General features: G+C 30.9%; 1 protein-coding gene across 1 annotated transcript in view; it reads left to right on the forward strand.

Annotated features, from left to right (window-relative positions):
- The window catches only part of LRRC9 (leucine rich repeat containing 9), a 74,450-nt gene extending 60,237 nt beyond the window's left edge, over window positions 1-14,213 (forward strand). The window contains exons 32-36 of the mRNA XM_036217859.1: window positions 2,064-2,132; window positions 5,810-5,950; window positions 10,026-10,170; window positions 11,808-11,976; window positions 12,799-14,213. Coding sequence (XP_036073752.1) covers window positions 2,064-2,132; window positions 5,810-5,950; window positions 10,026-10,170; window positions 11,808-11,976; window positions 12,799-12,838 — 564 coding nt within the window. The 3' untranslated portion in view covers window positions 12,839-14,213. The remainder of the gene's footprint in view (window positions 1-2,063; window positions 2,133-5,809; window positions 5,951-10,025; window positions 10,171-11,807; window positions 11,977-12,798) is intronic.
- The last annotated feature ends 1,824 nt before the right edge of the window (window positions 14,214-16,037 follow it).

Genomic DNA, 16,037 nt, shown 5'->3' on the forward strand with positions numbered 1-16,037 from the left:
TCTACTTCTGCATATTTATCCAAGGAAAACAAAAACACTAATTCGAAAAGGTATATGCACCCCACATTCATTGTAGCATTACCAGTAACAGCCAAGATATGGAAGCAACCTAGCTGTCTATACATAGATGAACAGCTAAAGAAGACATAGTATATATACAATATACAATATTATTCAGCAATAAAAAAGAATGAAATCTTGCCATTTGTGACAACATGAATGGACCTAGAGAATATTATACTAAGTGAAATTTGTCAGACTGAAAGACAAAACCGTATGAACTCACTTCTATGTGGAAAATTAAAAAATGAATAAACAAAACAAAACAGAAATAGACCCATAAATACAGAATATAAGCTAATGGTTGTCCAAAGGGAGGGTGTGGGGTGAGTGAAACTTAAAAAAAAAAAATGACTTTCTTGAGGCTATAAAGTGGGGTAACCAGGCATCCTGGTTTGCCTAAGGCAGTCCCATCTACTCTTGCAGTCTTGACATTATTATTAATATCAATCCATTTAACCATCAAAGATATATAAAAAATTGAAGAGAAAAGAAAAAATAAAGGTCTTAGTAATCACCTGAGACTGGAAATGACTCCATGAAATAATTCACTGCTATTTCCTGCCCTGAATGAAAAGCTCCAATCCAGACCTATTATGATGATTGACAAAAGTACTTATCCTGACAGTGTACTCAAAACCTAACAACCATTGGTGTGCTGGTTAATATTTAATGATGACTCTCCAGGGGAAAAAAGTCCTGATCAATACCATTTGCCAGTGCTCCATGGTATAATTTCTTTCACTATAGCCAATTTCAAGCTAAAACACCATTTCACAAAATTCCTGAAAATTTACTAGTCGATTTTTGTGAGCCACTATGAAGTAATTTCAACATGCCATTGTGAAAAATACTCTATATTAAAAAGAGGAAGCCTCCAACCATTTTCCCTTAATTATGAACATACTAGTTTGTTTGATATCTCTTTATACCGGCATTATCCTCTTCAAATTTCTCACATTAACATTTCCCATGAGAAAGATATTTTGATTAGAAATACTTCACTCGTGAACACTGCCATTTAATTTGAAAAAATAAGACTTTCCACATTTCTATGCTTTCCAACCAGTCTTTGGTTCCACTGATAGGAACTGCCTATGAGTCAAATGCACATGATCTCTGTAAGTAATTGACTGACTCTACAGATAACTGAGCTTTTTCAAAGTCCTCCTTTATACTTCCAAAATCAAAATAATAAAGATCAGTCATTTTAAAAATCAAATTCTACTTCCAAATGGTGTAAAATAGATCTAATTTTTTTATATATACTTCCCAGATGAATTGACTATGTCCACTTGTCATTCCAAATAAAAGCATTTTAGTAACTTTGTTTTATGATAATGAACTAGCAACAATATTAAACTAAGCTTATTGCCTAAATTTTGCCTGAAACAGCATCTTAGAAATAATTTTACAAAAATTAAAAAGTACGGTATTTGCAAATTTTCACCAATGTTAAGTAGATAATAAATAATAGATAATAGATAAATAATAGATAGTAAATAATCCTATCCAAGGGAAGGCAAGTCATTCAACTAAAGAAATAGTTTTTCAACTATATACATTCCAGAAAATATATCAGAATGCAGTCTACTCAATATCACATGCTCCTTTATGGTTAAGATTGTTTTAAATATGTACATTTGAAATTGTTTAGACTGATTCACCTTTTTTCCCCCACACTTCTGGGTTAGTACTTTAGGGAATTAACCAACTATATAGTCTGACTCCTAGAATAGATCATAACTTTTCTGAGAAATAATTTGGTCTTTTCTTGCAAGTGCTGCTACATGGCCTCTTTCCCATGTTAGAATGTCATCTCTGCCAATCATTTATTGGGAGATAATGGTACACAGATCAGTCTTTAATCAACAATACAGAATATTGTATTGCAAATATGTAATCTAGCAATCTAAGACTTACATAATTACTTCAAATCAGTGTGTATATGTATTTGAAGACATTGGATCTAACCAAATAATAACTTACTAACTTTTGATTAGGATATGGCAGAACTGGAAAAACTTGATGGTATCTCTTCTCTCAGAGAGCTTACAGTTTATGGCAATCCGGTGAGTATGTTATTTTTCTAACAGTTTTTTATTTATAGTTGTATATAATTTATTTTTATATGATGGGAGAAAGGATTTAATTTTATCTGTTTCCATATGCATAGATAGTTATCCAAACACAATTTATTGACTAGTGTCTTCTTCCAACTGACTATGGTATGAACTGCTATTATCATATGTATGAGGGTCAGTGTTAGGATTCTACATTGTATTATTCAATGGCTTACTTGTCAATTCCTGTCCCACTATTACACTTTGTTAATTACTAAAGTTTTATATTAAGTTCTGATGTCTGATAGAGTACACATCTCTAATTTTCCTTCTCTTCCATCTTCTCTTTTTCTTTCTTCACGGTCTTGGCTATTCCTGACCCTTTACATTTTCTATGCGTTTTAGCAAACAGCTTCTCAAGTTATGTGAGAATCTTGATATTTTAATTATGCTTGCATTGAATTTATAAATTAATTTTGAGAGAAATTGGTCATCTTTCTTGCTGGAGTCTTCGTAGCACACTACCCAACATCTGCACAAAATGTGAAATATGACAATGGCAGATAGGTGAAAATATTTTGCTTAATGAGAAAGCCAAATGGGCCTGCTAATAGATCTCAGAAATGGGCAGTCATGGTCATCCAGTAACAGAAAAATACATGACTCAGGACTTTTCACATGGGAAAAGAGCTTCTCCTGGAAGAACAAAATGCATTCCCTCAGCAATAAGCTCCTTCCTGAAAGGAAAGACAGGAACTAAACACGCCTAATTTAATCTTCCCAGATTTATCAGTTAAGTCTCTCTACTTCTCCTAATGGAGGCGTGAAGGTCTTGAGAGAACTCATAGAGCTATTTCCACCAAAAAAGAAATACAATAAGTAGTCTTACCTAATATTTACAGTATAAAGTCCTCCCATTAATTAACAAAAGTATCTCTGCATTTTTATGTCCTTTAATAATTATTTATAACTTACTCCTAAAGGTTTTCATTATCTTTGGTTCAATTTATTCTGTTGTTTTAATAGCTATTTTAAACAATGTATTTTTTACATTTTTCTAATTGTTACTAGAGTATAGAAATTCTGATTTTTGCGTATCATTCTTTGTCCAAGAACCTTGCTGAACTCTCTGTTTTTAGTTCTAATATTAGGATTGCAAATTTTGTAGATTTTCTCTATAGACTATCATATTATCTTTAATAATGACTCGATTATTTCTTTCCAATCCTTATGTTTTTTATTTCCTTTACTTTTCTTAGTGTGCTGACTAGGATCTCTATTACAGTGTTGAATAGAAAATTATAGTAGACTGACTTCAAAAGAATGCTTCTCAGTTGTCACAATTAAATGTTTGCTCTTAGGTAGATAACCTTCAACATTTTAAGGAAGTTCCTTTCTAATTCCAGTTTACTATCTGTTTTTACCATGAATAGACATTGGATTTTGAATAATTAGTAACAGAGTTTTTCTCTTTAATCTGTGAATAGGTAAATTACAGTAATAGACTCTAGGTTTAAATCATCCTTAAATTCCTGAGATAAATACTACTTGGTCATGTTTATACTTTGCTAGATTCAATCTACTAAGATTTCATATATTATATCTGTATCTATGGAAATAAGAAAATTATATAATTTTGTTTTCTTATATTATTCTTTTCAAGTTGATCAAGGCTATTTTCTTGCCTCATGATAGTAATTGAGGAGCTCTCTTTTTCTACTCTGTGAATTAGTTTATGCAGAAGAAGACACATGTGTTCCTTGAAAGATAATTAGATTTTATCTCTAAAAGTCTCTGGGCTTAATATTTTTTAAGTTAGGTTTAAACTACTTACTCAGATTTTTTTGAAGCTATTAATCTAGTCATGTTTTCTATTTCTTCAAAAGTCAATATTGAGAAGTTTTATTTTTTTCATAAAATTGTCCTTTTCAACTAAATTTAAAATGTATTGCTATCATAATACTCTCATGAATTTTTAAAATCTCCACTTTACCTGTTTTATCACCTTTTTATACCTAAATTTGTTGATTTTTGCTTTTTCTCTTTTATTCTTGATAAGTCTTATTAAAGGTTTGTCTATCATATTAATCTTTTCAGAGAACCTATTTTTAATTTTATTAAGTATACTATTTCTTTGTTTTTTATTTCATTGATTTTCAGTCTGTTATTTCCTTCTTTTAGTTTCTTGGAATTTGCTTTTTAAAAAATTCTTCAGAAGATGCCTAGCTCATTAATATTTAATAGTTCTTACAACTGAATAAATTTTAAGTTACAAAATACTGCTTTAGCAGCATTCTGAAAGTTTCAATATGTTATATTTTTCCTGTTTTTTTATTTCTTAAAATCTGCTTTCCAAAAGATTTCTTCTTTAAACCATGAATTAGTGTGTGTTCATTTAAAACCTATGAGGTGTTTTTAGTTATCTCTTGGCCATTTATTTCTAATGTTATTATATTTTAGTCAGAGAATACAATCTATTTATTTTAATCTTTGGTATTAATTAAACTTATTTTCTGCCCTAAAATGTGGTCAAATTTTTCTTTTTACTCAATTATATGTCTTAGAGAGCTGTCTCCATTAATATGTATATATACTACATTTGAAAAAATAGACTGTTTATTCATTCCCTTTTGATTATTGTTTGTTTTCTTTTCACAAACAGTGCTGCATATTTCTTTTACTATCGCAACCACTGCAACACATTTTCTGTGTCGTCAGTCCTCAAGATCAGCCCCATGTTTAGAGATTTGCTCATGGGATTTAGCATATAGTCATACTCATGGCTAAGATTTATCAGTGACATAGTAAGCATACACAGCCAGGTAATGAGTGAAAAAGACACAGGCAGAGTCTGGAGAAATCCATGTGCAGACTTCGTTCTGCTCTTTCTCTTCTTATTAACGGATCACAACAGTACACACTCTTCACCCAGCGATAAAAATGCAGCAACTGTTGGTTATGTTTCTGACCAGAAAACCCCATTAGACTTAGCATTCAAGAATTTTACTGGGGGCTGGTCACATAGGTACCCTATGCCTATTACATACCAAAATTTCAGACTCCCAGAAGGAAAACTGGTCAAGCTTAAATCATATTTTTTATGTAAGTAGCTTAGGTACAGTGAACTACTCTTATGTTAAGGAATGTGGGAACACTTCCAAAGTGCCAAACACTAGTCAAGAGCTATCTTTGTAAGTAGACCCTTCTAAAGATAACAGCCTCTTTCTACACATCTTCTTATGCACATATACAATATTTTTAAGAGTAGGTTGGCACTATGAAATGATGGATCATACAGTTCAATAGATGTGTATTGAATTAAATTGCATAGTGCCTATGGGAAAATACATGTGTCAAACTAATTACTTACAAGTGAACTTTTATAATATAATCCTATTCATGAATTGGGATTGCCTGTAGTTAATGAACAATATCATATCTTCTAAATAAAGACACTAAACCTCAAGTAGTAGCCTTGGTTTAAAAAAAAAAAAAAAAAAAAAAAAAAGGAAAAAATGTTCTTAATTTCATTTACCATAATAGAGAACTGAGAAATCTTTCAAAAAGGGAGCTCATATTTTTATCATTTGTCATTTTTGCTGCTTGTGCTAAATTTTCTTCTCTATAAAGGTTAATCTTTGAAATAAAAGTTTTTTAAGGAAAAAATTATTTTTAACTTTATTCAGATTTGTAGAAAAATGCTACATCGCCACGTGCTCATATTTCGACTGCCTAACTTACAGATGTTAGATGGAATTCCTGTGAATTCAGATGATAGGGCAAAAGCTGAATTTCACTTCTCTGAACTACAAGCAAAGAAAAATTTGGTAACAATTATATTATTTATACTTTTTCTTTTACAATATATAAATTATCAGTAAATGAACATTGTATTATATATTGTGCATGTTTACTTAAATATTTAAACATAGGCTATGATGTTTTTGTTGATTATTTTAGTATGTATTTAGTGACTACTATTGAAGGCAGCTTGATCTGGTGAATACACACTCTCACCCACTCACACACTCACATATACACACACAAGTAGGGAAGCTCTTTTTTCTAATAAAATATTTTGACATAAAGCAAATTATTTTAAATCTGTTTCACTCTTGCTCAGTATATGTCTGATAATGCTAGAAGGTAAACTACACCAAATCACTTTTATAAACAGAAACTAACAATATAACTCTTTCCACTAAGCAGAGAGGAAGAGAAGGAAGGAATTCTGAGCTCAACTCTCTGGACTATACAGTTTATCTAACAAGAGAGAAGTGTACATCTTTTCTTCTATATTAGCAGAATAATTGGGCCTTTTACCTATGAACTCTAAAAAGGTATCTGACTGGTAGGAAAGAGATTAGAAAGAGAAGAAGCCACTAAAGCATATCATTAAGGGATCCTGTCATTGACCACCAGGATTCTTCAAGACCATGCTCCAAAGACTAAATACAGAAACGCTATGTGTTGTTTTTTGTTTGTTTGTTTGTTTAACAAAGAAGTGATATTATTAGAGCTGTGCCTTTGCAACATTTGAGAAAGGAGAGTCTGGAGACAGGGAAAGCATTTAAGAGGTTTTTAGAATGATCAAAGAGAGAGAGTATGAAAAACTGGACTAAGGAGGGCAGTGAGTGAGAATGTAAGTGAACCTCTAGGTGAAAGCCAGAGAACTAGGACATTAGTGAACAAAGATTACTTTTAAAAGTTATATTTAGGAAAGAAATGAGACTACTGTAGATACTTCCACTTAACTCACTCTTTTACCCAACATTCTCCATTCCCTCTGTAACACAAACCGATTCCCAGAGCATACTGAACATTTAATACTAGTAAACTCCCCTCTAGTCCACTCCTGCCTTTAGGAATAGATTCACATATTTAACAAAAGTTAAATGTGATTTTTCAAAAATTTTAAATACATGGATACATAATAAATGTGCATTTTAAATTATTATTATTATGTTTCTATGAAAATAAAATGGCATATTTTGGAAAGTCTGGATAAAAATCAGTGAGGGGGGGGAGAGAGGGGGGAGAGAGAGAGAGAGAGAGAGAGAGAGAGAGAGAGAGAGAGAGAGAGAGTCAATCTCAAGTTAGATTGGGAGAAAAAAACTTTGAAATATAGAAGAAAAGTATAAAAATTCAGATAAAATATGTGGGGAAATTATTCTACAAACCTAGACAGATTCTTGTGTTTAAATTTTTCTCCATGTCTTTAATAATAAATTCTTGCTACTTTAAAGAAACTAAAACTAGAAATTATAAGCAAAACCTTAAGGAGGGATTTATCCAACAATTAGATAAAATACCAATCAGGAGTATTCTTACTTAAAGAAAAGGCCTTGGCCCTTCATCAAAAGATTGGAGAATACATGTACTTTTGTGTTTTCAATTTTTTAAAGAAAAAATATGAATTATACATATAATTCTTAATTATTCTCTTTTTTTATTAACCTTGACTTTTTTTAGATTAATCAAGTGGCTTCTTTTATAGGTCAAAGTAGCTACAGAGACCTGTGAGACTTAAAGCTGTACAATATTAATAAAGATTATCTAGATTAGGCAAAGAAAATTGGTTCATTTGTGGGTGGTATCTACAAAAAAGATTTTTTAAAAACTGTTTTGTGAAAAAAATGTTAGCTACTAATCCGTATGATATATCTAAGAGAACCATCTAATGTCATCTACTAAAATTATTGTCACAGGTCTTTCAAAAGAGAATAATCAAATAAAATTTAGTTCAATGATTTAAGCCTCCTTTCCCTTTCTCTATATTATATTCCTGAAGCAAGTCATTTCTTGCTTTCAAAAGCAGAAAACTAAAGAAAACTTTAGTTTCCTATTGCTGCTACCTCAAATTTAGTGGCTTGAAACAACACAAATTTATTATCTGAAGTCAAAAGTCCAAAAATCAGTTTGACAGGGCTAAAATAAAAAGTATCAACAGGTGTGCATTCCTTCCAGAAATTTTAGGAGAGAATATCTTCTTTGCCTTTTCAAACTTCTAGAAGCGATCTGCATTCCTTGGCTCATGGCCCTCTTCAGCAGTGGCATCACTTCGACCTCTGCTTCATCATCACATCTCTCACTCTGACCTTTCTGCCTCCCTCTTATAAGAGCCCTTGTGATTGTACTGGGCCCACCTACATAATCCAGGATAATCTCCCCATCTCAGAATACTTCATTTAATTATTCCTGCAAAGCCCCTTTTGTCCTGTAAGGTAACATATTTTTTGGAGATTAAGATGTGGACATCTTTTGGCGGGGTGGGCACATTGTTCTGCCTACCATACCACATATGTGAAGGCTTTAGTGAGGGACCTATAAAAATTGTCCTGTTAAGATTTATAAATTCTATTTTAAAGTAATGTTGGCTAAATTTGAAAAATTACATGTAAACTACATATAAATTCACTAAATAACATATAAAGAAACGACTTTGAGCAACTTTAAAGATCTTAATTTTTATACATATTTTTAAATGGCTTAATATAGCAGAAAAAGTGCATAAACCGAAATATTAGTCAGTGATGAGTATTTCATTACAGTGTTTGCTTGTTGGCTACTCTATTTCTCATATAGTGAACTCATTTTCCATTACTAAACTATGATGTTGTCTTAAGTGATTCTAGATACCTATTCTAGCCATTTGAATCAGTGCTATATATAAGATTTTAATTCTACTTATTTTATATGTAAACATTTTATTTATTTAAACATTTTTTTATTCTTCTACACATAGGAAAATAAAAGGTATTTGAAGTCTTTATTTTGGAGAAATCTATTGTAAGATTAATAATTTTTATTTTCAAGGCTAGAATAAAATTGAGTCATTACTTCTTTTGGCTGTTCAGAAAACAAAAGAAATACTTTTCAAGTTTATCAGTTCAATCTAATGTATTATTTTTTTGTTTTAGTTGTTCCTATTCTTTCTTTTTTAACAACAGAAAAAGAATAAATGAAATCTAAAGTTGTCCTTTAAACTAGAACAGTTTTAGTGCTTTGGTTTCAGAAGAAACTTTGACAACATTCTAAATTAGTGATGGGAAGAGATTCCCCCAAAAGAATTAGTTAGGGAATCGAGGACTGGCCAGCTTCAATAAAAGGCCTGATACCTTAGTGTTCATTACAAAGCTGCGCTCTTGGTAACACTTAAGTATGAAGGAAATCAGTAATTTAACACAAATAACAAAAATAACTTCTAAAAAAGTTGAACCGTATATTCAAAATTTATATTTTTAAAAGTATAAACAAGATCAGTCTTAATGAAGGCAGAGAAGGCATAAATTTCCAGGGAAACCAAGTCCATTTGCTGATTCCTGAAATTCTTTAAAAAGCCTCTTAATCCTCAACTAACCTAAAATGTAAACACTAACGTTGGCACATTCATTAAAAGTGATTGTTCTAAGATGCCTTTCCTAATTCCACCTTTTTATTTTTATTTTTAATTTTAATTAGTTTTTGAAAAACTAATTAACTGCAAGGCTCCTAATGAGGCATGGTGAGAAATGCAAAGATGTAGAAGATATAACTCCTACCATCCAGAAATTCCTCTTCAGAAAAAAGAAGAAACAATACAAAGGGGGAAAACCTTCATTCTCATTTTCTTATTTCTACACTTTCCTCTTTAAGACCCTTTGAAAAGGAGGAGGTGCCATCACATTAGATTCTAGTGATGAAATACAATCTGAAAAGACAGAACATAATGTTCTATAGGAGGTTAAGGACCCAAAGACTAATCATTTCACACAGTTTTTGCCTCTTACCAACTCTGAGTTTAGGCAAGTATTTAAGTCATGACCTAAAAAACTTTGAGTATCAAGTGGGGCTTGTAAAAAGAACTAAACCTATTGATTTGAGTTTTGAAGGTGAGGGTTCTTGTTTTATTTTATTATGCAGTTTATTCCTGTTACCAGTTCTCCTATGGATGGTGGATCATTTGCCCAAGTGAAAGCTCCTCACATAAAGATAACGAATGTAATTCTGCCTGATGGATTTAGCCATTATTTGGGATCTGACTTCACTTTAACTCCTGAAGTTGAAGGTATTTTTTTTTCAGTTACAGTTGACATTCAATATTATTTACATAATTTACAAAGCCATGTCCCCCCAATTAGTCTAGAACCCACCTGGCACTATACATAGTTATTACAATATTATTGACTATATTCCCTATGCTGTACCTTACATCCTGTGACCATTTTGTAACTACCAATTTGTACTGTTAATCCTTTCACCATTTTTACTCAGCCTTCCAAAGAGTAAATGTAAAAAATGAAACAACAAAAAAAAACTTCATTTGAAACAAAAATAACACTTTGATTTCTAATACTACTAAAATTGCATGTTTTATATTTCCTAAAATTGCATGTTTCTTCAAGTTTCATGTGGCCATTGTGATTTCAAAGAGTCTATAGTATTTTTTGGTTCTGCTCAACTACTAATATGTTGTAGCTAAACATTCGTTCATAATTTGAACTTCGTTTTACTTGTACAATTATTTCCTGACATTTCTTTTCAAAGCTTTTATTTAATTTTGTGTATTTCATAGCAGATAACTACTAAGACAACTTTAATAGCACATCCTGCTAAAACGAGAAATCAGAGGATTAAGAATATTGATAACAATACATTCTTGTGGTACAAAGGATGTCTTGGAATGATCAGACTTATCCTTGAAACCATAAGTAAAATAATCACAAAGCTAATACTAGGGAAGAGTTTCAAGAGATATAGCTCTAAAGGAGGAAATATACTAAAAGGGCAGGACACGGAAATGGTTCATTCTATTTATATACATTTTAATTCAGGCTTAGATAAAGCCTTTTACCTAATTCCCATATTCCCAAATATGGCTGCCATATTTATGGAATTGGAGCTAGCTATTCCTTCTACAAGGGGCTCACCTCTTCCATTTCCTTTTAACATCCCACATTGCCTCAAAACACTGTTAGACAATATAACTGAACATTACAATAATTGTGAAAAGATCCGAGGGCTTACTAAGAATAGTAGGTTCCTCTCTCTATGTGACTATTTTTAAAGAAGACTCAGTTTTAAGAAACCCAACATAATTTACTGTTAAAATGTTACATTTTGTTTAACTTATTTTCCACAATTTTATGGCTTCAAGATTTTAATCATAAGGAGGATTTTTATGCTTTTCTCCAGTAGATATAACTAACAGTAAAACTGGACATACCAAATTGTTACCAACCTCTTCAGTACAATGTCATCTTCAGGAATGTCATCAATATCTTTTCTTTTTTTTTTTTTTTTTTAGCATTAGTTCAATCCTGGATTAATTGTGCAGCTATTTATTAAAATTTTCTGGGAAAGTTCTGTAATTTCTTTTTTATTTTCTGACTATGTTGCCCCAATATTTATTTCAAAAAGTATTATTATGTTATCTGTACACAGCTCTAGATATTCATATTTTAAAAAATAACCTAAAAAAAGATCAAGTGGACCCACTAACTCAGAGAAATTGAAGCAGCATTAAGTCCTACAAATATGTTGCAATTTTATAATTTTATTAAAAATTTTTTCCTCTACTCCCCAAAAAGTTTTTAATTAATGTTATGAAATATGTATTGCATACATTCAACTAAAGGACTATAAAATTTTATTACTTATTTTATTACTTAATGATTCTAATTGTTTCATAATTCCTAATTTCAGACAAGAAAAACAAGAATGCAGGGATTCTGACAAATAATCCTCGGAGCATCCATGCAGAAATAGCTTTTCAGCAACTCAGAGGGATAAATATCTCTCCATCTCTTTTATCACATCAGAATGTGGCATCTCCAACTGCACAAATGTACCCAAGCAATCAAGATGAGAGAAGGTAAAGCTATTCAATGTTTTAATATCATTTCTCATCATTAAAAACAAACCTCTTCAAGTTTGCTAGTCACATATATAAGTAGGAAAAATTGTTATATACTATTATATATTTACTCTGAGAGCTGAGATAAACTGCCAGATAGCATAGAACTTCTCTCACATCCACCAAACCTTTCCCAAAGTCCAGTATATGTACATCATAATTCAAAAAGGCTTAGAAATAGCTATCAAGGTAGAATAGTGCTCACCTGGTACTTATGCAAGGAAAAATTGAAATAATTACATGAGAACTACTTTTAATTATATTCTCTCCCAACTCACTTCTACTCACTGAGCATGCAAAGCAATTCATTTATGTTTTGAACAATAGATAAATTCAACTCTCTGAAATCACAAAGGCTGAGAATTTTGTGAATTCTTCAAACCTTTCCTTTACATTTCCCACTTGCACTTCCTCACATCTGGATTCTAGCCCTAGATGCCAGCTCAGTGCCTAAGAACCTGCTCATTAAGAACCCACTCTGCTGCCATATACCTGTTTGCCTCGATCTCCAATTATTTGTCCCCCAGCTTCTTTGTAGCAAGCAGATCTAGATCGAGTTCTTGCTGTACTGACTTCTCTGCTATAATCAGTCATATCCTGAGTCCTTATGATAATCTAATTTTTAGGTAGCCAAGAATAGTATCATTTTCTCTTTTGTCTTTTTGAATCGTACATATACAAACCACAGAAATTATTTACTGAAGAATTACTTTAAGTAAGCAAATCTATTAAGAAATGGAGTCAGCATTATTTAACTAATAAATATTTTATTTCTGACAGAATTCCTGGCAGCCACTTCCCAAGAGCAAATCGAATGTAACTGCCTAAAGAGAAATGAATATACACCAAGAAACCTATTTCTGTTTAGTAACTGTGCAAAAACTAGCAGACAATGTTGATGAAAAAAGTATAAGATAATCACATTACTTTTGTTACTGAAGAGTGCATTCCATATGAAGATAATCTTTATCACCCTTAGTGAATTTAAATATCGCCTCTCAAATTTTCTTTATGGTTATCATCTTAATTATTGTTTTAAATTTCTATATTATAAAAATCATGAGCTTATTTTATCATTCAACAATTCAAACAGACATAAGTGACATAAAACAAAGTCCAAAGAATCAACTATTTAGTCATGGTATTGGAAGCATTTAGTTACAAAATCTCACTATGGCCTATCATAAGAAGATGCTAAGAAAGGTAATTTTAGGAAATAAGTCTACTTTCTTTTGTAGAATATCTGTTCATTTGGGGTGACTTGAAACTAAAGCATATATTTCTTACCAAACACAGTGATTACAAAAGCAAGATGAGTTTTGCTAGTTGAACCACAGATTATTTTTTACAACTATGCTTTGAAAAACCCTCAACTGGGTCTGCCCTCAGAATTGCTTAGAGAAGCAAACCATGGGCATCAATAGTACTTCCTGAAGGTGGCTAACTGTGGGTGCAACCAGTTATTCATGCTCTACAAATAAAAGAGTACTCTTTTATATACAAAATTGGTTAATTGTTCCCATAAAGATATACTTTTAGGCTAAAAAGAACACATTTCAAACTGAGTAGACATATTTAAAATTTGGACCCTTAATAATTATATTTCACTGGTAATAGTTTTTCTAAAATATTACATTGTCTAGTATTAGGACGTATCACAAATAAGTCAAATATTTTTTTTAATTTGCTTATTTGTTAAATACAGTTCTTTAAATTAGCGACTAAATTGTCAATCATATTTTGATATAAATGGACTCCATGATTCGTGAAGTAGTCTACTTAAATTTTTCAAGTATTGGTTCAACATTGCATAGTTTTCCTTTTTTATATGTTCCTTACATAAAAATAGTTTTTGCTAAAATATTTGTATTTTATAATCTATCTGGAAGTAGTTTTAAAGCTATTTTGGAAACTAATTCCAAAGTGTATGCAACGGTTTTGTATCTTTTCATCTTTAAATGCTGTATGTTTGTAATTTAATCATGTGAAATTTAATACAGATTGATTTTACACTTCTTAATGTGTGGTTTTTAAACAACTATTACTCTTAGGTGGAAATAAGATGCTTTGTTTGAAAAACAACAATGCAGTTCTTAAGATGTCCAGAAGATGTCTTCGTTGCCCTTTGGTTTTGATAACTGCTTTCACTACAGTTTAATGATAAAAGTCTGATCTTCACTGTCACTAACGTGGCATGATCTGCTTTTTTTTCTTTTACAATTATAAGTAAAATACTTAATAGATGTTACTTTTAAAATAAAATGTGTCTTTTAAAATAATCTGGATGGAAAAATAAATGTATCAGATTTTCACTGGAGAAAAATTTACAAGTATAAAGAAAAAAAGTATAAAGTAGGAAAAACATAACTCATTATCCAGCATCTACTTAACATTTGCCATATTTCCTTTTAGCCATTCCTCCTATGCATGTGTAATATATTTGAGAGCTATTATTTGATTTTTATGTAAACACTTAAATTTTAAAACATCTTGTTTCTATTATAAATTTTTAATTACATCTGAATTTTTCCTTGAAGGTAAATTAATTTGTAATACATAATTTGATAGTGATACTAAGGATAGTAATAAATGTGTATTTTCACATTGCTAAGTGCTATACAGAAAAGAGACACAGACTCAACCTTAAAATAGTTTAACACAAATATATAATACGTAATTTCTATAAAAGCAATGATGGGGATGATTACTAACATAATCTGGCACAGCAGTTCTGAATTTTTTCTGCCATGATAGCAGATGACACTGGCATGATATACAACGTATTCCTCTGGGGAATGCCTAGATAGGTTAAGCTCTTGGTTATGATGTATAGTTCACAAGGCAATAGCTAAAACTTCTCCCTTTCCTAATCAACAAAACAGATAAAAATGTAATTGAATATGAGGGATGCTTTTATAGAAGTGACTTTAGGTCCACTCACAAAAATTTTGTTTAAGTAAATTATTCACAAACTGAAATTTTAAGTTATAGTTACAAATTATTCATAACACTTCACAACTGATCGCAACAAAAAGGAATGTATTGTCTCAGTTTATAGATTTTTTTAAAAACTGGCTTAAAACAAAGAGTAGATATCACACCAAATCCTAAATTTTTTCAACTCAAAATTAAGTGCCTTTTCGATTACTACAAGTGAATTGACATTTAATTCTTCCTAATGCGCTACAAAATCAGCTGTTTTAGAGCCCTAATATATGTAAAAACTATCAACTACTTATTCATTTTCTTCCAGTGTATTTAGCTTAGGGGAAATGTGTAATTTCTACAGTAAAATTAGTTCTTTGCTTCCAGCAAATGTCATAATAGATTTTGCATGCAATCAAGTGCCTGATTATGTGACTTGTTTTACATTAAAGGATAATTCTACAAACAACCTGGAAAGCTAAAAATTAAGGCATTTTTAACTACATATTAGGAGCCTACAATGCTGAACCGAATATATAGGATGCCAAAGTGATCTTCTGATTTCAATATATGAAGATCGACTATAATTAAGTAATTGTTCGATAGGAACTTTATTATTTCTATTTTGATAGTTCTGGATTTCTCTGTTGACACAAAATTAACTATGGTTGTGAACATATTTTTGCCTAAAATATTTAGTGTGCACTGTGTGTGTGTGTATTTGCAGGCATTCATGATTAGTTTTTTTAAATCCTTATATTTAAGTAATATGTCATTTCACTATTCATAAACTATCATACATTCTGAGTAGTGTTAGTGTTTTAAAACATTAAATCTTAATCTTACTCATGCTATAGACTCTTAGCTTTAATTAAATGTTACTGATATAAAAAGAAGTAAATTATTTTTAGCACTTATGGCAGATTTCCCTTGATTATTCAATGAATTTAATAAGATCAGTTTTTTTAATGGGATAAAAACTGGCTGTTTTTATTCATTGTTCTGCTATAAAACTTAGAGCTTCTGGATGGCCTCCAAGTGCTTAGCAAGCTATCTTGATAATTTCTCCACTATTGAAATATTTTTAAAGAAAA

The sequence above is a fragment of the Rousettus aegyptiacus genome, unplaced genomic scaffold, assembly GCF_014176215.1.
Source record: "Rousettus aegyptiacus isolate mRouAeg1 unplaced genomic scaffold, mRouAeg1.p scaffold_m13_p_3, whole genome shotgun sequence".
NCBI lineage: Eukaryota > Metazoa > Chordata > Mammalia > Chiroptera > Pteropodidae > Rousettus > Rousettus aegyptiacus.